Raw genomic sequence first — 22690 nt, forward strand, 5'->3', positions numbered from 1 at the left:
CTTTGATCTGATTAGATCTTGGCCTGCGAAATTTCTAAGAGATTTCCCACACTGGTTGGTTTCTAGAAGTAGAAAAAGGGACAAACCTTGGTCCTAATACAATAATTATTTATTAAACATGAGAGAAATATTCATTTCTCACAAGTACATTTTTTCTTATTCTTTTATGGGGTATTTACAGTATCTTATTGTAAAATTTGGATCATAGGCTCTGTGTTGTCTGCTGGCCTTCATGTGTTATCTGCAGCTTCTGCGAAACTCCCCCAAAAATTCCCATTTAATTTCTTATGCTGACTAGTGACATAGTGAAACCGAAATAGGGAAAATCGAAATGTGGAAGGGATAACGTCCCTTCCTTTTGTGTCTTACTTAATTTGGTCCAGGGCCCTTAGAGAAAAGTCACAGCCCTGGCATTTCCCACTGGCAGTGGTGATGGTGCCAACAAAAGGGGGAAATATCCATATTGGCAGTTCAATTACCACCAAGAGAGAGTGCCTATGCAGCAACTGCTGTAGATGGGACCCAGTGGAAGAGGACGCATAGGAGAAAAAGAAACCACCAGAGAGATCACGTTCAGCATTTGATTGTACCATACCTGTCAGATGTGCAATGTGAAACAGCTCATCAGTTGCCTTGCAAAAACTTTAATGTTTGACTTGAATTTAACTTGAATACTAGTCTCCCAACATTTTGCTAGCAGGAGTGTTAAGGGAAGGAAGGGGAGAAACAAGCACCTATTTATGTGCCAAACATTACGCTCATTTGATTCTCATAACCCTGTGAGTAGGCGCTTTTATTATCCCCATTTTACAGTTGAGGAAACTGAGGCAGACAGTACTTAAGTGACTTGCCCAGGGTCACACAGTTAATTTAAGTGTCTGAGGCCACATTTGAACTGGGGTCTTCCTTTTTCCAGGCCCAGCTCACCACCTAGCTGCGGATGTTACTGAATTCTGTTCTAATCATTCTGTTTTGTTCCCTACAATTATTTTATACTTAGAATTTCCTTTGTGGGGGTGGGAATAAAGGATGCTTCATATCTGGTTTATGTTTGTGCATTGGGTACATACCTTTTGTATGTTTTTTTTACTTCTTCCCTTTTTAAGGGGAAACCCTAGGCTGGAGCCAAAATAGAATTGTCCCTGGAATAGCCAGAGTGGGATTGGCCAGCCAATAGATATAAGAATTGGGGAGCTTACTTGCTTTATCAAGAAGGCAGGCTTCCCCAGCAATAAACTTGGTACTCAGATACATGGCTAGTATAGAGCAGTCAGGGTTGTGATTCCCAATAGCAGCTTTCTATGGCCTCTATTCTGAATAATAAAGAATCTTTTTTTAAAAAGTTAGTTCAGCAAAACTAATATTCCATCCCACCAATCCCAATTCCCACCTCGACAAAGAAGGGAGAGAAGTGCATTTTTTCATCTCCTTCAGAGCCAAACTTTGTCATTATGGTTATAGTAATAATATTGTTGTTCAGTCATGTGCAACACTTCAAGACCTCACTTGGGGTTTTCTTAGCAGAGATACTGGAATGGTTTGCCATTTCCTTCTCCAGTTCCTTTTACAGATGAGGAAACTGAGACAAACAGGGTAAAGTGACTTGCCCAGGGTCATACGATTAGTGTCTTTAGTCAAAGTATGTTTGTTTGTTTGTTTTGCTTTTTGGTGAGGGATTAAGTGAACTTGCCCAGAGTCACACAGCTAGTAAATGTTAGGTGTCTGAGGCTGGATTTGAACTCCGGTCTTCCTGACTCCAAGGCCACAGCTCTATTCACTGCGCCATCTAGCTGCCCCAAAAGCATGTAAATAGTTTGTAAATGTCTGAGGCCAGATTTGAACTCAGGAAGATGAGTCCTCCTGACTCCAGGCCCAGGACTCTCTCCACTGAGCCACCTAGCTTCCAATAATAATATTAGCTAGCATTTATATAGTGCTTTAAGGTGAGATACACACACACACACACACATCTCATTTGATCTTCACAACAATCTTGGGAAGTAGATACTATTATTATCCCCACTGTACAGATAAGTAAACAGACAGAGGTTAAGTGACTTGCCCAGGGTCACACAATTAGTGTCTTTACTCAAACTTGAGCTCAGGTATTCCTGACTCCAGGTCTAATACTCTAGCCACTGTGCCACCTAGTGGCCTCACAGTTTTACACAGTTACATGGCTGTAGTCTTGTATATAGTTTTCCTTGTTCTAATTATATCACTCTGCATCAGTTAATATAAAATCTTCCCATGTTTCTCTGAATTCATCTTTTCTTATGGCACAGTAATACTCTATTACATTCATGTGCCAAATTTGTTTAGCTACTAGATGTCTACTTTGTTTCCAGCTCTTTAACACTATAAAATGTATTACTATGAACATTTTGGTATATATGGGATTTTCTTTGACCTCCTTTGGGTATATGCCTAGCAGCAGAATCTCTGGGTTAAAAGGATAGACGTGTTAATCTCTTTCTTAGCATAATTCCAAATGGTTTTGCACAGTGGGTGGGCCAATACACAACTCTACCATCCATGTATTAGTGTGACTATCTCTCTATAGTCCTTCCAACAATTGATCATTCCCATCACTTTTTAATTTCTCAGGTCACTTAAATTTCATCCATTTAAGTGGTATGGGTCTGAATTGCTCATTTAGCATTATTTAGGATGCTTTCCATAATTCTACATATCCTTCATATCTGCCATTCTTCATAGTGAGATAATCTCTATGGTATTGATGTCCTAGTCTCTTCAGCTATTCCTTAGTTTTTAGCTCCTTAATTATGAAGGTGTTCGCCATTTTTACTGTAACATATGTTGAAGCTAGAATATCTTTTAATTACTTCAATTTTTGTATGTAACAATGCAAGAAGTTTGTAGCATCAATCAAGGAGCCCCGGGAAATAATAATTATCATTAATAACATATGAATAATGTAAGACCTCAGTGGAGAAGTCTGATGGGAACTGGGTTTTATGCTAAAAATATTTCCTGCATCAGGGATAAAGTTGACGCTGGCACCCAATTTCAGCAGCCTAATCCCCTCAATTATCCAGCCTTCATCCTGATCAAGGCCTTTCCTATATGAGTTCATCTTTGCCTAAAAGGCTTCTCTATCTTTAACCTAGGGGATAATTACAGTACAGTCTTTCTTGACAAAATCCAAAAGGGGCTCTTTTCTTATCCCTTCCTCAAGTCTCAGTCTGGGTTGAAACAAAACAGTATTTCCTCTCTCTTAAAGGGCCAAGGAAGCAAACCTCTCTTTCCCATTTTCTATCCTCTACCATCATTAATCATGCAAAGAAGGATGTTCAGCAAAACCTGGATTATTTAAAAAAGAGAGTAAGACAGCATAGAAATCAAAAGGGCTACAGACACGGTAACAAACGTGAACACCACCCACTTTTCACGTGGCAGTTTGGGAGGGACAAATCACCTGTCTCTCCTTCTCTCCCCTAGCAGGGCAGAAGGAATGAGATGGATAAGCAAGAGCTTATTAACTGTAGCAGTGTCAGCCAGAATGACCTATCAACTCTTGGCAAGTAGCACTCTCCGTCACAGCGCCCACCTGGAGGGCAGCATACCTGGGGCCAGAGTGTACAGCCTGTGCCCATCATGTGATGAACAAGATGGATTCTTTCCCTCCTCATCCAAAGTCTCTCTCATAACAGCAAGTTCCACGTCACCAACTTGGTGAATTCTGGGACTATTCCTGGAATTTAACATCTCTCTGGCGATGCTCCCAGCACAGTTGCTACATACAAAAGCATCTCCTGTGGTGGCATGGATATGACCTTGGTTTCTCAAGACTTTGACAACAAAGCCCAAGCCCTGGTTCATCCGGGGTCTAATGATGAGCCTAATTAACTTGAAGAAAGTCATCATCAGAGACTGGGTCGCCAGATGACTAACTGGGGGGAGGGGTCGAGTAACTCACAAATAACATTTAGTACAGGGCCTCCTATCTACATCAGTGGAAGGAATAATCGTGGAGGGAGTATCTACCTCCATGCATGAAATCGAGGATCTCTGAAATAGTTGCTTCTTTGCACGATCTTTTCTATATATTGAAATCACTAGGAAAAGGCACCAGTTTGGGGATTAGCTTCACAAGGAATTAACGGGGATACTGGCCAATGAAGGCCCAGTTGTTACAGCATGCAGAGTTTCCTCTAGCTGCTGCAACATCTCCATGGAAGTTTGGTGAGCCTGCTTCTGGAAATGCATAATGGAGGGGGCCTTTCCCTTCCTCCTTCAGAGCCTGTTTCTTGCTGGCTTACTCTGTGGCAACAAAAAGCCTCTTAACTGAACTAAGCCGTAGTGCTCTAACAGAAGAAATCCCTCTTCCCTGTTGGCACGCCCGAGAAGTGGTCGATGTAAGCCTCTAGGTGGTAATAGGTGCTGGGGGCAGGCAGAGCGATAGCAACGGTGGAAGAGGCAGCAGCCTTCTGTCCTCGCCCAGCCACCGTGGGGTCACAGATACACAGCTCCTTCTTCTGTCTGTTTTGTATATTCTTTCCTGATCTTAGGTGAATCGGTGTCAGAGACGGAATTGCCCAAATTATGATAATATGAACTTTGAAAGGTGCGAAAAAAGCCCAGAGATTCAGCTTCTGGAGTCTCTGGCAGAGTCTTCAGGTAGCCGTAGCAGCCAAAGCTGGCAAGGAACCAGCCCTAAGAAGTGGTCTGCTTGACCCAGGCCAGCCCTGAATCCCTGCAAGCAAGGGAGTGAGTGACTTGTCCATCAGCTATGCTATGCTCAGAAGTGAACTTGATAGGGGGAATCATTTTTAACTACTATTTTCTCTATACACTAATAAATTTTAACCACTACCATGAGCTCATTGTCCTTAGGGACCAAGGGAATGTGTAGAGGGGAAGAGGGTTCACCTGGATTGCACTGTGGTTCTTGCTCTGCCTTCTGAATAAATATCCCCTTGTAAAAGTGAATTAATATTAACTAAGCAATTGATAGAGAGGAAAATACGCTGTATGAGAGTGTTAGCAACAGCACTACAAAGAAAACCCTCCCAATCCTTCAGAGATACCCTATCCAGATCTTCTGGTCCAGGGGTGGGGAACTATGACCTCGAGACCACATGTGGCCCTCTAGGTCCTCAAGGGCGGCCCTTTGACTGAGTCCAAGTTTAAAGAACAAATCCTTTTATTAAGGGGATCTGTTCTGTCAAGTTTGGATTCAGTCAAAGAGCCGCCCTTGAAGACCTATTGGGCCACACGTGGCCTTGAGGTTGCAGGTTCCCCACCCCTGTTCCAAGTGGAGCTGAGACAGAGGTTCCAGAGTCTGACCTGTACAGATATTGTGATCCCTCCATTCTTTGTGTCTTGCCACTTGTACCTTCTAAGCACAGATCCCTGGGGTCCTTCACTGGAAGCTTCTTCCCACGTTGGCACAGGACCCTCTGGTCCCAACCAATGAACCAGTTCCCAAACTGTCTAATTATATCATTGTCTAATGCACGTCTCTCCACCCTCTCCACAAGAACGTGACATGCTTTATTAAAAGCTTTGCTAAAATCTGAGCAAACTAGATCCACAGCATTCCTCTCCTCTATTAGCTTGATAACCCTGTGGAAATGGGGTTATTTTGGCATAACTGGTTCTTGACAAAAAGCCAGCCTTGCTCTGTTGTTACCATTTCCCTTTCTAGATAGTCACCAAGCAGTTCCTTAATGATCTGTTCAAGGACTTCCCCTGGAATTCACATCAAGTTCACAAGCCTCTGGTTTGCAGATTTTATTCTTGTCCTCTTTTTAAAAATTGGAGTATTTGCCCTTCTCCCGTCTCGGGTACCTCTCGTCTTCCATGTTCTCTCCCCTATCACTGACAGAGGTTCAGCAATCATACCTGCCAGTTCATCCAAGAATGAGGATGCATTTCATCTGAGTTAGGTGATTTGAATTCCATCAAAGGAGGCCAAATGTTCGCTTACCATCTCCTTACTTATCTTGTGCTTCAACTGTCTGTTGGTCATTTCTATTCTGTCATTTCCAATGTAAAGGTTATGCTTCTTTGCAGAGAAAATAGATGCCAAGTAAGACTTTGGTGGCTCTTCCTTCTGTTATTTTTGTCCTAGCCACCCAAAGCAAAGGTCTTCTCCCTTCTTTTCTTCCCAATATAATTTCAAAAGCCCCTCTTTATAGTGCTTAGCATCCTCTGCCAGCCTCAGCCCATTCCGAGCTTTAGCATTCCTGACGTTATTTTTACAGAACTGTGTCATCTTCTGGTACTTGGCTTGCTTCCAATCTTTGCACATCTCTTTCATAAATCTGTTGGTAGGTGTGCTCCCAGTGCATTCACATTAGTCTCTTCAAACCATGCCCCTGTAGCTGTCCATTCCTGGGCCTTCCCTCAGTTCCTGGGACCTTGTCACCCTGGAACATCCACTCATCCCTGCAGATTGGTTAACTTAGAATATCTCTTTGTAAGATCAAAGGAAAAAGAAAAGGACCTATATATACAAAATTATTTACAGCAACTCTTTTCATGGGTGGCAAACTGAGGGGATGCCCATCAGTTGGGGAATGGCTGAACAAGTTGGGGTAAATGACAGTAATGGAGTACTATTGTATTCCATTGTATTCCATAGCATCGTATACTATTGTATAAGAAATGATGAGCAGGATGCTTTCAGAAAAACCTAGGAAGATTTACACAAATTGATGCAAAGTGATATGAGCAGATCTAGAACACTGTACATAGTAACTGCAATACTGTGCAATGACCAACTGTGAATGACTTAACTATTCTCTGTAGTGCAATGATCCAAGACAATTATGAAGGACTTATGATAAAAAATGCTATCCACCTCCAGAAAAAGAACTGATGGAATCTGAATGCAGACTAAAGTATGAGGTTTTTTTTTTTACTTTATTGTTCCTGGGTTGTTGATTTGTTTTTGTTTTTTTGGTCTGTGCTTTCTTTTCTAATATGGCTAAAATGGAAATGTATTGCATGACTGCACATGTGTAATCTATATCAAATTGCTTGCCTTCCAAAGAAGGGGAGAGGGGAAGGAGGAAGGGAAAGAATTTGGAGCTCAAAAATTTTTTTAAATGAATGTTAAAATACTTTGTTTACATGTAGTTGAGAAAAGAGTGAGTTTTTTAAAAATTCCTTTAAAAAAGGAATCACTTCCCCCCTGCCACAAAGGAACATCTCTTTGTAAGACTTTGCCCCATCTTCCCCACTGGTGAATTCCCAAGTTGCATGTGAAGCCTCCATTTCATAGAAGACTCCAGGCCGGGCTTCTTTCCCCTCCCAGCATATCCATACTATTTGGCCTTTCCATTTGCCATGAACTGAACAAGATCATGAACCCATCTTTATGTGTTTTCTCTCCCAATTATGTGATTTCCTTGAAAGGAAGGACTGTCTTGATTGTCTATTTTATTCAGAGCTTGACACAGTGCTTAGGTACACAGTAAGCACTCAATAAATGCTTTTCCATTCCATTCCATTTCTGGGATAGAAATGTGAATGTTGGGAGGAAGTGACCACCATGCTGCCTCACTACCATTAAATACAAGAAACCCAAATGTAAGTTAGTAATTCAATACACAGTGATGCAGCCATCCAGAGTTTGGGCATGAGTTTTACAAATTCCTAACATCAATTATGGCAGTGAAACTATAGAATAATTAGGCTCTGAAGAATGAACCATTACCTTCGTTATGAGACTGGTTTATCATTCAGAATGCCAACTTCCTTTACATTTGGTTCAATGTAGAATTGAGCTCTTCCCTAATAGGTTTTGTTAATGGGAATATAGGATTTAGAACTGGACCGATCCACTAGTCCCATCCTCTCATTTCACAGGAAAGGAAACATGATTTTAGAGAAGTTCTTTGACCAACAGGTAGTACAGAAAAGAGCAAAGATTCCAGGACTTCTGATCCCAAATCTAATAATGCTTATTTGTTAGAGGGTACAGGGTGGTCAGGAGTCCTGGATGGGAACCTATGTTCCAAATAATGCCTCCTAGAAGGTGAGATGATATTCAAAAGGAATTAAGGAAAAAAAAAAAAGATATATAAGAGATTTTCCCTAGAGTCAGGGCTTTCCCCTGACTCTACAACAACAATAAACAACTACTCAACAACAAACAAAAAAACCAATTTCCATTTTTAAAGTGCTTTATTTAGGGTTTAGAAAGCGCTTTCCTCACAACAATCCTGTGAAGTAGATAGTGCAAATATTTGTATCCTCCTTTTACACAAGAGGAAACTGGAGTACCTTATCTGAGGCAAAGTGATTGGTTTGCTCATTGTCACCCAGCTAGTATCACAACCAAGATTCAAAGCCAGGTTTACTGACTCCAAACCCAGGGCTCTTCACATTCAAACAGTACTGTCTCCAAAAACAGGTGTGTCACACTTGCACTCACTAAATTAAAATGTAATTGGGAAATGTTTAGCAAAATAAATAAAAATACAATATAGGTAATGTTAATTTACGGTTTTCTAAGTCAATATGTGTTTCTATTTGAGTCTGACACCACTGTCCTAAACCATAAATTGTAACTAAAGTTACCCCAAACCTTACAGAGCTTTTATCATTAAGGAGTAGGGAGGGGAAAGGCATCCTAAGGGACTAAAGTTGTACCCTACCACTGCGCCACAACTTTGCATATGGTCTGCATAGTAAAAAGGTGAGTTCAGAGGGAGTAATCAAAAGGTAGACTGTGCTAATATAATATAATCTATACTAATGACCACCTCCCTAGGGAAGGGTTCAGTGCTTTATTAGAGTGTGAATCAAGGAACAGTCCATGCTACAGAAAGCCACTGACCAAAGTACATGCTTTTGTACAAGAAGAATGGTCCTGCATAAGTAATACCCTTTCTCAACTGTAGTTTTGAGAATCTGGCTAACTTCAGTGATGCTATCCGCAAAAAGAATTATGTCTGGCCTCTTCATTATTAAGTGCTTTAAAAAAATTTTCCCATGCATTATTCCTACAGGTAATACTTCTAAAATTGTGTCAAATGGAAACAGGGAAATGGACCTGTTTTGTACCTGTTTTTAAGTGGGAATGATTCTGTTACTCTATTGCATATATAATTTCATTGTTTCAAGTAGAGATTTTAAAATAGGATTAAAGAAGACTCCCATTCCAGTATTGTTTAATTTTTTTTTAATCTTGAATGAATGCTAACAGTTGCCTAACAACTGTGATTCTCCACCTCCTTCCCTGACACTGTGCCACTGTCAGTGCAGAAAGGGGCAGGAGGTTAGTTAAGACTAAGGGCCATTTTTTCTTTTTGTTTTTTTATTCCATGGCCAAAAAAAAATCATCACCAGGTGTCTATTCTAGTGGTCATGCGTCATCCACAATTAGCCAAGCGAGGCCTTGGAGGCCAGAATCAGTCTGTTGCAGGGCCATACTCAAAGCCTTTGAAGTATGGTAGAACCCACCATTCTGTTGGCACTCGCTCACCACCATGCCATAATGAGGAAGAAAAGTAGGACTCAGTTAGATCCTTGGCCAGCGCCCATCAAGTCAACATATTGCTGGAAGGGCTAAATCCTTCAGTCTCGAAATTTTGGCTATAAATGGAACCAGAAACAGGAAACTAGAGCTAAATGGAAGGAAGGCTCACAGGTATTCCTTGGAGAGATGAATAAAAGTGATGGCAGAGTGGGTCTTGTTGTATGTACAGAATGAAAAACATTATTTCAATGAAGATTTGGTCATCTAGAATGGTAGTAGTAAGACAGGTATGTAAAAAAGGCCCCCATGAAATAACTACAGCTTACAACGCACCAAAGTCCATTGCTAAGGACAAAGTGCTAGAGAAACTCTACAAAGAACTTAGTAAGACCCTCCAAATCAAACTGATGATACTCTCCGATATTTGGTGACTTCAGTGCAAAAGTGAGAAAAGGTGAAGATAGGGATAAATATATAGACAAGTAAGGTTCAGGAGAAAGAATTGAGAAGGGTCAAAGACTTGCAGATTATGTGGAAGCCTTATATCTTGACATCTTGAAGACTTTCTTAAAGAAAATAAAAAGGCATGGCAAACAATGCCATAAAGAATGAAAACAATTACAGCTTAAAAGACAGGAAAACATTTGTTATTAATATAGGCAGTATCCCTGAGTCAGCTGTGTATAGTGAGACTACTGATTTTTTCAGTGCTAAGATCAGAAATTTGCAAAAAATGAAATGAAAATTAATAGTGAAAATAATAATAGTTAACATTTGTATAGTGCCTACTATGTGCTAAGCACTTTACAATAAATCAGCTGATCCTCACAACCACCCTGGGAGGTAAGTACTATTATTATCCCCATTTTACAGATGAGGAAACTGAGGCAAAGAGAGGTTAAGTGATGTGCCCACACAGTTAGTAAGTACTAATGGTCAAATTTGAACTCAGGTCTTCCTGACTCCTGGCCCAATGTTCTATTCACTAAGCCAACTAGCTGCCTTAATGAGATATGGCATAGAATTAAAGTGATCTAACCCTGCACTAAACAAATTATTGAAAATTAAGAAATGAGAAAAAAGACAACAGGAATGACATAAACACCAAGTATAATTTCATCTAGAAGTTTAACCAATTAATTGCAATGGGAAAACCAAAAGAGCCCAGAAAGTGCTTTAGTCAGCGAACAATTAAATTGCTTGCCAAATGCAGAGGTGGCTGCCAAAGACTGAGTTTTCTTTAGAAACGCCGAGTTAGAATACAAATTCATTTGCAGTATCTTACAAAGAACAACAGACAATCATGAGCACTATTGTGCTTCTAAAGCAGAGAAAAAAATGGAAGGCAAAACCAGTTTAAAGAAAGGTTGCAAGATTTCCAACTAAACAAAGACATCCCAAGGGCAAATAAGAAAAAATGGAAAAGATGTGCAAAAACCATTTCACTAAACCGTTTTCCCCATCAAGGACAGTGGAATCAGCACACTCAGCCCCTAACATCACAGTCCCTAAGGTGTTTCTAGAGGAAGTAGAAATTGTAGTAAAGAGAACAAAGATGGAAAAGCAGTCAGATCTGAGCAAGTTTATTTAAAGAGGATGTGTGCTGGAGGCAATACAACTGTGAAGGCATTGAGGGACTGCTATGTCAGGTAGCTGAAATAGAGGGAACACTCCAAAGGCATGAAAAAAATCTCAAACTTCGTTAATACAAAAAAAAAGTGATTAAAAGATCATTAAAAGATGATCTCTATGCCTGCCCTCCCATCTATACAAAATTTCGGAGCCATTCTTGATGAAGGCGTTAGTAGAAAATAAGCTTTGTAGAAGGCATTAGTAGAAAATAATTGCTTTGAAAGCAATTTTCCACAAAGGACTATAGCCTTACTATTCCACAATTAATGGAACACCATTATATTTGAAGGGCTAAACATATGTTTCACACAGAGCTCAACAGAGAGCGCAGGGTTAACATCAGCAGGCTACAGCATATGTAACCAATGAAAAATTCCAGAGAAGAGGACTTCCTCGAGAAACAGTATTACAGGAAGAAAAGATGGGCTGGTTATATGGAAAGATTGAGGGATGACAAGGAAACAGCCACAGTATTCCATGAATAGCCTCATAACCTCTAGAGAAAGCAAGGAAGGCTGCTGGCACACTGGGTGGACCTTATGGGGCACATTTTTGGCAGAACATGGCCAAGAACCACACAGAATGAGCAGCCATAGATAGATTAAGATCTGCATCACTAGAAGAAATTTCTGAACTGATGAGATTAAATTCATTTATTTGCAAGGATGAATATGAAATTTAAAAAAGGGTTAAGTATATGCACCTTTGTAATAATATAATTTTAATTACTTCTCTTGTCTAGATGATTTATTATATTGAGAAATTCCCTAATATTGAACTATCCTTGCATTTCTGCTATAAATTATGGTTGTAATAAACATGATTAAAATATATTACTCTGTCACATTTGCTAATATTTTTGTGCCCAAATTCAATAATGAGCTGGGCACATAATTTTTTAAAATCAGGTTTATTCTTGATATGTTTAGAGATTAAAACCCTATTTTCCTAACAGAAAGCGTTGGTTGCATGCTATCTTTCTGCACATTTAGAAATAGTTTGTAAGAGACTGTATTTTGGAAGTTTGGAAAAATTTCCTCGTGAATTCATCTGATCCTCTGCATCACAGCTATCTACAGGTCTGTCCCCCAGTAGACTGCAAACTCCAGGAACAGGGCCTCTTCTGTCCGTCCATCTGGATACCGGGCCTCCAGCCCTATGTCTGACACATTGCAGTGGCTTAATGTTTGTTGAACTGCATTGAAATTCTGAGTCATGTGGGTCACAGAGAAAAGAAAAAGGGAAGAAGCAGAGTACTGGAGAAAACCAGAGATTAATTTTCCCAGAGCGAAAGAAGTCTAACTATGGCCTCCATTCCCAAAGCCTGTTGAGATCCCTTACTGTTCTGAAAACAGAAGAAATTCACCCTCCTGGTCAGAAACTTGGGAGGAAGAAGAGATTGATCTGGCAGACAGAGAACTATGAAGATGTGGTCTTCTCCTGGCAAAAAAAACAGAGATAGAAGTCCAGGAAACAATTCTTCTGTACACCTCCACTGGAATTTACATACTGGAGCTGAGTAAAGCCCATGAGAGGAGCCTCCAACAGACGGACATTTCCTGGACACACACTCACCTCCGTCCCCGTCAATCTGTCCTGTTTCTAGGAACAAGCTTCAAGACTACTTTGTGCACTGCAAGTCTGGGCCCTGGCAGAGTCGGTCTCTGAGAATTTCCTGAATTGTCTAACTCAAACAGGCAAAGGGATTCCCATGGCCCTCTCGTGGAATGCTGGCAGTCATAAACAAAATCCAGGACCAAACCCTTAGGGTCAGAGCTGTTTCCAAATCACCATGGGCCTAGGTAGGGGCACATGCTGAGCTCTTTATTCTGGATGTAACCAGTGGAACAAACAGATGGCCCGGCATAACGAGTCATCTGCTGGGACTCAATGCAAGTTCAATTCTGTTCAATCCACCAACAAAATACTACTTCAGGAAAGCAGAGACAACTGATGTTCAACACTCCCTCCCCCACTGATAGAATGGATCCTGCTCAACTATGAGTTGGACTAGATCTCTTACATCTCTTTCAACTGAATACTCTAGAACTCTGAAAATGCTTTTCTCTTTAGAATCTTTCTTCACTCCCTGAAATGTGGTCCAGTTCTGTAACCTGAGCCAGAAGGAGTTTGAGGTGGGAAGAACAACTCTATCACTGTCTCTGTACTTCCTATGTGAAAAGGGGACTCCAATGAGTCTTGGGGCTCAAGGACATGGGGTCACTCTTGACTCTAGTCTCATCTGGAATTTCCCAAGCAAGTCCTCATATTCCTTTCATTTCTATGTCAGTTTGAAAGGGCACTGAAAACCATCTATTCCAATAATCTGATTTTTCAGATGAGGAAACTGAGGCCCCAGGAGGAGAAATAACTTGCTCGAGGTCACAGAGCCAGGACCAGGATTAAAAGCAAGGTTACAAGGCCAGTCCAGAGTTTTCCTCACAACAGGACGCTACCTCTCAGACTTTAAGTTTTACAGTCTTTTAAGAAAATGTTGCTTTTTCCTTATAGTCACTGAAGACAATGTGAAAACAAAGTACAAAGGTCTTTTCTTTCCTTGGGGCAGAATGGCCTCAAGTAGAGGGTTTACCCTCAGCTTTCCAGGCTCCCTTTCCTGATGCTAACTAAGCCCACCTTTGCCTTTTAGAGAAGGCGCTCCCGGGAAAGGGAAAAGCACTGGTTACTGAACATCAGCCCCCAGTGTCCCTACTTACTGAACACTGGCAATCAATTTCCCTATAATGGGTGGTTTAGATCTTAAAAGAAAAGACAGTCAGAGAGATCTGCAACTTAGCAAGAATTCACAACCCATCTAAAGGAATAGGAAACTGGCAAATTTACCTAGGCAGGATGATAAGGGGGCAGCTAGGTGGCACAGTAGATAAGAGTACCAGGCCTGGAGTCAGGAAGACTCACCCTTCTGAGTTCAAATCTGGCCTCAGACACTAGCTGTGTGACCCTGGACAAGTCACTTACCCCTGTTTGCTTCAGTTTCCTCTTCTGTAAAATGAGATAGAAAAGGAATTAACAAACTACTCCAGCATCTTTGCCAAGAAAACCCCAAATGTGGTCATGAAGAGTCAGACACAACTAAAAAAGGACTGAACAACAAGAAGGATGGTAAGGAATCGATTACTCACTAGGTTGTTTCAGGGGATGAATTTTCCTCCTCTGACATAAGGCCAGAGCTCCTAGAAGAGTCATTCAATTTGGTCAAACTCTCCAAGAATAAAAAGGATATCCCGGCTATGCCTTGCCAAATCCCAGGATAAAAAGCACTGTGTTAGGAGTAGAAGAGACACAAAGTTGCCCCCATTGCATTTACAGTCTAGCAGGGAGATCACAATACTCTAACACATCTGCTGTGTTATGCATTCTAAGCAGATCTTTAAGACATGACAAAGGTGAAAAATACAGTGGTCGGGGGCTGGGGGGTGGGGGTGGTGTCAGATTGTTCCTGACATAAGGTTCACCAAAGGAGGCTTCAAGGAGATGGTAGTAAATTCAAAAACATCTATTCAGGGGTCGGCTCTGGAGATAGTAAAATGAAAATAAAAAGCCACTGACCAAAAGGAGTTCCCATTTTAAGGAAGGGAGGAAGCAGACAACTTGTGTATAGTTCCATAAATACGATGTGATATAAAGTGATTTCATGAAAGTGGAGCACTAATTAAGGGAGGGATCAGGAAAGGGCTTGGGTAGGAGGCAGCCCCTAAGCTGTGCTTTGAAGGGATTCTATGAGGCCCAAGTGCTAGTACACTCCTGTTCAAAGAGAGATGTGCGGAACGGACCAATATGAAAGTAGACATGATGATCTGAATGGAAAGAAGAGTGTGTGAAAGAGAGCAATACGAAAAAAAAAAATGGAAAGGCAAGTGTGAGCCATAATGTCAAATGATTTAAATGCCAGCATGAGGATTTTGCATTTTATCCTAACTACGACAGGAAGCCACCGAAAATTTATGAGCAGAGCAATGACATGGTCATGCCCATGTCTTAGGCTACCACTTTGGCAGATCTGTGGAGGCTGGATTGAAGGGGAGGTTTTAAAGGCTATTGCCATAGTCCAAGTGAGAGGTCACAAAGATCCAGACTAAGTTAGAAGCCATGTGAATGCAGAAAAGGTTGAATGGAAGAAGTTTTGTGGAGGCAGAATCAACAACACCTGGCAAGTGATAGGAGGGGAAGGGGTAAACAGAGAGTACTCCCTCTGAGGATATGAACTTAGGTAACTAGAAGGATTGTGGTGTACTCAACAACAAAAACAACAAAAAAGTCTGGAGGACAGATGGATTTAGGGGGAAATAAGAGTTGTGGACAAAGTGAGTCTGAGATACCTACTGAACATCTTGGTGGAGACGTGGGACTGGGGTTCAGGAGATGGAATTGGGCTGGATATGGAGATTTGATAAGTCATCTGCATAGAGATCACTGAACCCATGAGAAGTGATGGCCTTACACAGGGAGGCAGTTTAAAGAAGAGAAAGAGGCCCAGTAAGTAGGAAAAGGATGACGATCTAGCAAAGAGAGTAAAAAGGGATGTGCAGACAGGCAGGAGGACAATCAAAGAAGAATACCTCTAGGAGAGTCTAGGAGGAGGGAATGGCTGTCAAAATCTGCAGAGGTCAGAGAGAATGAGGCCTAAAAAAGGCACAGGAGTTAGCAATTAAGAGCTCCTTGATAAACGGGGAGAGAGCAGCCTCAGCTGAATGGGTCAGATGTCAACTTGCAAGGAATTAAGGAGTGACCAATGAAGGCAACCAGTACAAATGGTCATTTCTAGGAATTTGGCCATAAAAGAGAGGAACAATATAGGATGATAGCTTGAAGGGATGGTGGGACAAGTGAAGACTTATAAAAGATGGAGAAATCTGAGTATTCACGAAGGCAGTTGGGAAGGAACCAGCAGATAAGGACAGATTAACGATGACAGAATGAAAAAGCAAGTTTCCAAAGAAGATGGGAGAGGATAGGTCCTGGAAAACACAAAGAGGTTTTGGCCTAGGCAAGAAGGATTATCTCTTTCTCAGACACTGAAGCAAAGGTGTTGAAAATCAAGGAAGATGAAAAGGAGTTTGGGGATGTGGGGGGGGGGGAGGTGCTCAAAATGGACAGCCATTTCTTTCCAGTTAAGTAGAAGGTAAGATTATCTGATGAAAAATGAGGGAGAAGAAAGTATGAGTAAAGAGGAGGGTTGCAACATGCAGGAAATGTGATGGCCTATCAGGGAAGAATAAAAGGATTTGGCATGTATTGGCACTGGTCTAGTTGAGATGTGACAAAAAAATTGCAGTAAACCACAATGGCATGGTTGGATAGACCACAGGAAGCAGACAGGGAGAGTAATTCAGGGCTGGGATTCGGCGAGCTATAGCTGGGACCTATCCTAGCAAGATAAGGACAAGAGAAGGACAAGAGGACAAGTGATTCAGGGGTAGCTCATTATAGCATATGGTTGAATTGGTCATCCATGAGTGAAGGCTGTGAGGGGAGGGAGTGAATGTAGCCAGAGCAGGTGTTAGGGGAAAGAAGTTAAGCCAATAAAAATTCAAGACAAGAGAGGGTGTGGAAGGCTGAAGGTACTGATGAGGATGAAGAATATGTTTAGATAAAGCAAAGTAAAAGACTAAGGACAGGAATTCTGGGTTAGAGATGAATGAGACAGCTCGAGATCATGGAAGTCATAGTTACAGATGACAGTCAGATGCAGAGTACAGACATCCTTGTACCTGGCTATGACAGGAGTCAGGAGCAAAGACAGAAGTCAGGAGAGTTTAAGATAGCAATAAGCAGAAAGGCCAGGGCAATCAAGTGGTCACGAAGGCATATATTGCTAAAGTCTCCAGATGTAAGCGTAAGTGCTGGGGTGAAGAGGGAGACTATGAAGCAGGTTTAGAAGTTCTGGACCAAAGAAGGAAATGGATGAGATGGTAACTGACCGACTGTGGCAAAGGAATGGTCTGCAGATAGCTCTTCCACCTGTACGTATTACTCTGCAATATAGTAACGCATCACATCACCATGTTAGACTATAAATTCCAAGGGAACAAGGAATGTCGCAGATAATATTTCATCTCACACAGAACTTAGCCATGGCAGCTGCTTACTCAGTTTATAATTCCAGAATTTCTCACCAAACTTCCAAAGGAAGTGAGATTTATCCCTTCTATTTCCCAAGACCCACAGCCACCGAATGACAAATCTGTCTGGTGTATATCGTAACACAGACCATGCTTGCCTTATGTAAATTCACATTTTGCAGATTTGACTTTATGTAAAGAATTCTGAAAGAAATCTCCATTCAGAGATACGAGGAAAAAATAGAGAGCCACTGTCTAACAAAGCTAAAGATAGGCATTTTTGGTTAGACATGAATTTGAGAACTCTAAATCATGGAAGTCACAGTTATAGATGCTAGTTAGATGCAGAGTATAGACATCCTTGTCCTATCCAGTAGCTTTACTGAATGAGATTTCCCATCCCCTCTAACAGGTAACTATAACAGCCCTCTCATAGGAGAGGCTACAATACCTACAAGCAAAGTGTAACAGTCATATGAACCTTGCATGTAATAATAAACTCTTTCTTCCCACATTTTTCCTGAGCCTGCCTGATTTAGTACAGTGAAGCCTTAACAAAGATTATCCTTCAACACTTCATAAAAAGAGTTGCACAGCTGATCACCAGCAATAAAGGCTAAGTGCAACGGGTGGAGAAGGTACAACATACTGCACACCTATGTTAACTTTACCGTGCAGTACTGTGCATACTTGATCATGAACTTTACCTTTCATTTCATAATTGTTTATTTTCATGGTACAGTATTACTATGTCTGCATTTTATGGCTTGTATAAAGGTATTATTTTGTGTACGCCATTGTTATATAGGCTAAGGGAAGTGGGCGGGTAATTCACATTACATAAAAATCACTTTACACAGAGGTCTATGGAATGGTCCACTTACATAAAGTGAGAACTGTCTGTATATACAGAATAACCCTGATTTGAAGTCTGTTATGAGGACTGAAGCACAGCTGGCTTTACATTAATTTCATTTATGCTTTTCGCCATTATGAATGCTGCCTTGGAGTAAAGGATGACCGATACTGGTGCCTTTTCTGCATTCATTACATATGTAGTTTCTCTTTAGCATAAATTTTCTGATACTGAACAAGGCTTCTAGATCGAGTAAAGGTTTTGGGTTTTTTTTTACATTCATTAAATTTAAAAGCAAAATTTCATTTTCCTTGATGAATTATGATGTTCAGTAAGGTACAAAGGCTTCTAGACTGACTGAAGATTTTTTCACATTCATTAAATTTAAAAACAAAATTTCATCTTCCAGGGTGAATTATCTGATGTTCAGTAAGATATGAATTCTGGCTGAAGGCATTCCTATGTTCAATACATTTATAGTACTGACTCTCTACTATTGATTTGTGGGCGTTTTGCAAAGTTTATGCTTGGGCTGAAGACTTTTCTACTACATTTATAAGAGCTTTATCCAGTATGAAATCTACAATGCTTAGTAAGATGCTCCCTCTGATTGAAGGCTTTCCCACATTCACTACACTTAAAGGGTTTCTCTCCAGTATGAATTCTCCAATGTCTGGTAAGGTTTCGACCCTGACTAAAGGCTCTACCACACTTAGTACATTTATAGGGTTTCTCTCCAGTATGAATTCTCTGATGTTGAGTAAGGCTCCTACCCTGACCAAAAGCTCTTCCACACACATTACAATGATAGGGTTTCTCACCAGTGTGAATTCTTTGATGTTCAGTAAGAGATGAGCTCTGGCTGAAGGCTTGGCCACATTCATTACATTTATAGGGCTTCTCTCCAGTGTGAATTCTCCTATGTTTAACAAGGTTTCCCCTTTGGGTAAAGGCCCTCTCACATATATTACATATATAAGGTTTTTCTCCAGTATGAATTCTCTGATGTTGAATAAGGCACCTACCTTTGCTAAATGTTTTCCCACATTCACCACAACGATAAGGCTTCTCTCCTATGACACATTTCTGATGCTTAATAAGGCTCTGTCCAAAAGCATTTTCACCTATATTACGTTTAGGATTAGTTCCAACATGGGAGACCTGATGCTGGATAAAGGAGGAACTAGTACTAAAGGCTTTTCCACATACATTACATTTGTATGGGCTGTTTCCAGGATTAATTCTCTGTTTACTAAGATGTCCTCTCTGGCTGAAGGATTTCCCACGTTCATTATGATCGCAACCTCTCTCTCCTGTATTTCTTTCATGTTCAGAGAAGGATGAATTTTCACCAAAGGCCTGCCCACATTCATCATACGTATAGGGATTGTTTCCCATATGAATTCTGTGATGGTGAATAAGATTTGTGCTCTGCTGGAATGTTTTTCCACATGAATTACATATATAGGGTTTCTTCCTAGTATGAATTCTCTGATGTTCAGTAAGAGACGACTTGTTACTGAAAGCTTTCACACACTCATCACATTTACAGGATTTGTCTCCTGTGTGAATCCTCTGAGGTTTAGTGAGAGATGAGCCATCAGAGAAGGTTTTCCCACAGTCACTGTATGTGAAGGGTTTCTCTCCGGTACCAAGTGTCTCCTGGTTAGCAAGGTACTCCATCTGGCTGAAGATGTTCCTACATTCCTCATAATTATAAGTCTTTTCTCCAACAGGACTTTTCTGTGGTTGATTCAGGTATTCCTTTTGACTAAAGTCTTTCTCATATTCATTACATACATAGGATTTGTCTTCAGCAGGGACTTCAGGATACTGAATAATATCCGATTGGTAACTAAAGCCTCTAGTGCATTTATTATATTTAATAGATTCCTTCCCTGAAGTAATTCTATTACGTTTAATTAGGTCGGACAGCTTTTGGAGGGTCTTTTCACGTGCGCCATGTTGATGGAAACTCTTTCCTGCAGGCTCAGTTTGTTGTGTCACAGGGACTGACCCTGGACTGTAATTTCTCTGCAGTGTAATTTTTCTCACTCTATTAGGGGTTTTCTTGTGGGTGATTAGTACGTGCTTTGAATCTCTCCTCAAGTTCCCCTGCTGTTTTGTCTCAAATCTGCCACCATAGTCCCAATCTTTGATCAACAGCTCAGGACCATCCTTTGTTAGTCTTTCCTGGGATGATTTTTCACCAGATAAGTCTTGCTTTGAATTTGATTCCTTGGTCTCGTGTCTAGCTTCCCAATCTGAAAGAAAAAAAGAGGATTCCCTAGATACTAGCAAAAAAAGGAACATCTCACTGCATTGAGAAAACAGATGAGAAGCAATTCTCCTATGCACACCTCGCCACATGTATCACTTTTCCTGACAGGGCTTTGTGTGTTTTTCACAACTCTAGGCTAATTTCACTACCGTAGGCTCCCAAGCTTGAGTGTATGCCCGTTTTAAGTACCCCAGTATGTGACAAATAAAAGCACAACTGCAGACAGCTAACTCATGTTGAAAAGATGGATTATGAGTATTCAAACTAAAGATTCATTTTTATCTAAATAATGAAGTTAACTAAATGAACATAAGAACTTAAAATAGTGCTCAATTCTTAAATAATGCATTATCTGTACCTCTATTTTACTCATGCTCTATTTTGCATTATGATTTTTGTGTATTTTTAATCCTCTCTATTAGATTATCTATTCCTTGAGAGCAGGAATTGTGTTTCATTATCTTTATATCTTCCTTATCAGGTCAGGCAATATGCATTTAATAAATACCTACTATGTGCCAGGGACTGTGTTAAGTGTTAGGGATACACAAAGAGGCAAAAAAAAAATATTCCCTTTCCTCAAGGATCACACAATCTAATTGGGCGAGGCAACAAGTAAACAAATATGTACAAACTACATACAGGATAAATAGGAAATAATTAAAAGAGGGAAGACATTAGAATTAAAAGGGGTTGGAAAAGGCTTTTGCACTTTGGAAGTAGAGCATTCCTGGCATAAGAGACAACCAGGAAAAAAACCCAGAACCAAGAGATGGAGTATCTTGTTTATTGAACAGCAAGGAGGCCAATGTTACTAATCAAAGAGTACATGGTCGGAAGTAAAATACAAGAAGACTAGAAAGGCTGTTGAGGGGATCGGGGTAGTGGGGTGTGGAGGGGTACCAGTATTAAGGGCTGTGAATGCCAAAGCAATTTGTCTTTGATCATGTAGTTGATAGCGAGCCAGTGGATTTTACTGAGTAGTGAAGGGTGTGTGTGGGTGTGTGTGGGTGTGGGGGTATGGGTGTGTGGGTGGGTGGGTGGGTGTGTGTGTGCGTGTTTCAGACCTGTGTTACAGGAAAATCAATTTAATGGGGGCAGCTAGGTGGCACAGTGTATAGAGCACCAGCCCTGAAGTCAGGAGGACCTAAGTTCAAATACGGCCTCAGACCAAACACTTGACACTTACTAGCTGTGTGACCCTGGGCAAGTCACTTAACCCCGACTGCCTAAAAAAAAAAAGAAAAGAAAAGAAAAGAAAATCAATTTAATGGCTGAATGGTGGATAAAGTGGAGTGGAATAGGGACAGACCTGAGGCAGGCAGATCCATCAGGAGGTTATTGTAATAATCAAGGCACAAGGTGATGAGGGCCTGCACTAGAGCGGTGGCATCATAAGAGTGAAAGGGACACAGTCAACAGATGTTGCAAAGATGAAGCTGACAGGCTATGGCAGCAGCTTGGATATGGGGGGTGAGGAATCCAGGATGACTCCTAGGTTATGAGCATGAGGGACTGGGAAGATGGTGATGTCCTCTTTAGTAACAGGGAAAGTAAGAAGCAAAGGGAGTGTTTAGGGAGGAAAATAATGAGTTCTATTTTGGACATAATGAATTGAAGATGTCTACTGGACATCCAGCTCTAGACGTGTGAAATGCAGTTGGAGGCGCAAGATTGGAGGTCAACATAGAGAATGAGATAGGAAAGGTAGCACAGAGATAGTAGTTATATCCATGGGAGCTGATGAGATCAACAAGTGAAGTAGTATAGAAGGAGAAGAGAAGAGGGCCCAGGACAGAACCCTGTGGAATACCTATGATGCCTATATTAAAAATATAAAATAAAATAATTACACACACACACACACAAATAGATATGTTAGCGTGATCTGGAAGAGGAGCCAGCAAAAGAGAATAAGTGGTCAGATAGATGTGAGGAAAACCAAGAGAGTGGTGAACCAAAAACTTAGGAGACAGTCGCAAAGAGGAGAGAGTGACTAACCATGTCAAAGGCTGCAGGAAAGTCAAGAATGCAGACCGGAAAAAAAACCCACTGGATTTGGGAACTAAGAGATCATTAACTTTGTCCCAAGAGATCAGTAACTTTGGAGAGAGAGCTATCAGTAGAATGATAAGGTCAGAAGTCAGATTTAAAAGGTTTAAAGAAAGTGACAGAGAAAGTGGAGGCACCTATTGTAGACAGTGTTTTTAAGGAGTTTAACCACCAAGGGCAGCAGAGATATAGGACAACAGTTAGTGGGGATGGAAGGAATAATTTTCAGAATGAGGGAGACATGGGAATGTGTGTAGTCAGTAGGAGGGAATGAGCCAATAGACAGAGAGGAATTGAACATAAGTAAAAGAGTAGGGATGACAGAGGAGGCAGTC

The 22690-nt window shown here is 40.9% G+C and overlaps 1 protein-coding gene across 1 annotated transcript in view; it reads right to left on the minus strand.

Moving 5' to 3' along the window:
* The window catches only part of LOC114041235, a 58706-nt gene that overhangs the window by 22803 nt on the left and 13213 nt on the right, over window positions 1-22690 (minus strand). The window contains exon 6 of the mRNA XM_027859588.1: window positions 18589-20286. Within this exon, the coding sequence (XP_027715389.1) occupies window positions 18589-20286 (1698 nt within the window). The remainder of the gene's footprint in view (window positions 1-18588; window positions 20287-22690) is intronic.

Source organism: Vombatus ursinus, unplaced genomic scaffold, assembly GCF_900497805.2.
Source record: "Vombatus ursinus unplaced genomic scaffold, bare-nosed wombat genome assembly UNPS02014170.1, whole genome shotgun sequence".
Lineage (NCBI taxonomy): Eukaryota > Metazoa > Chordata > Mammalia > Diprotodontia > Vombatidae > Vombatus > Vombatus ursinus.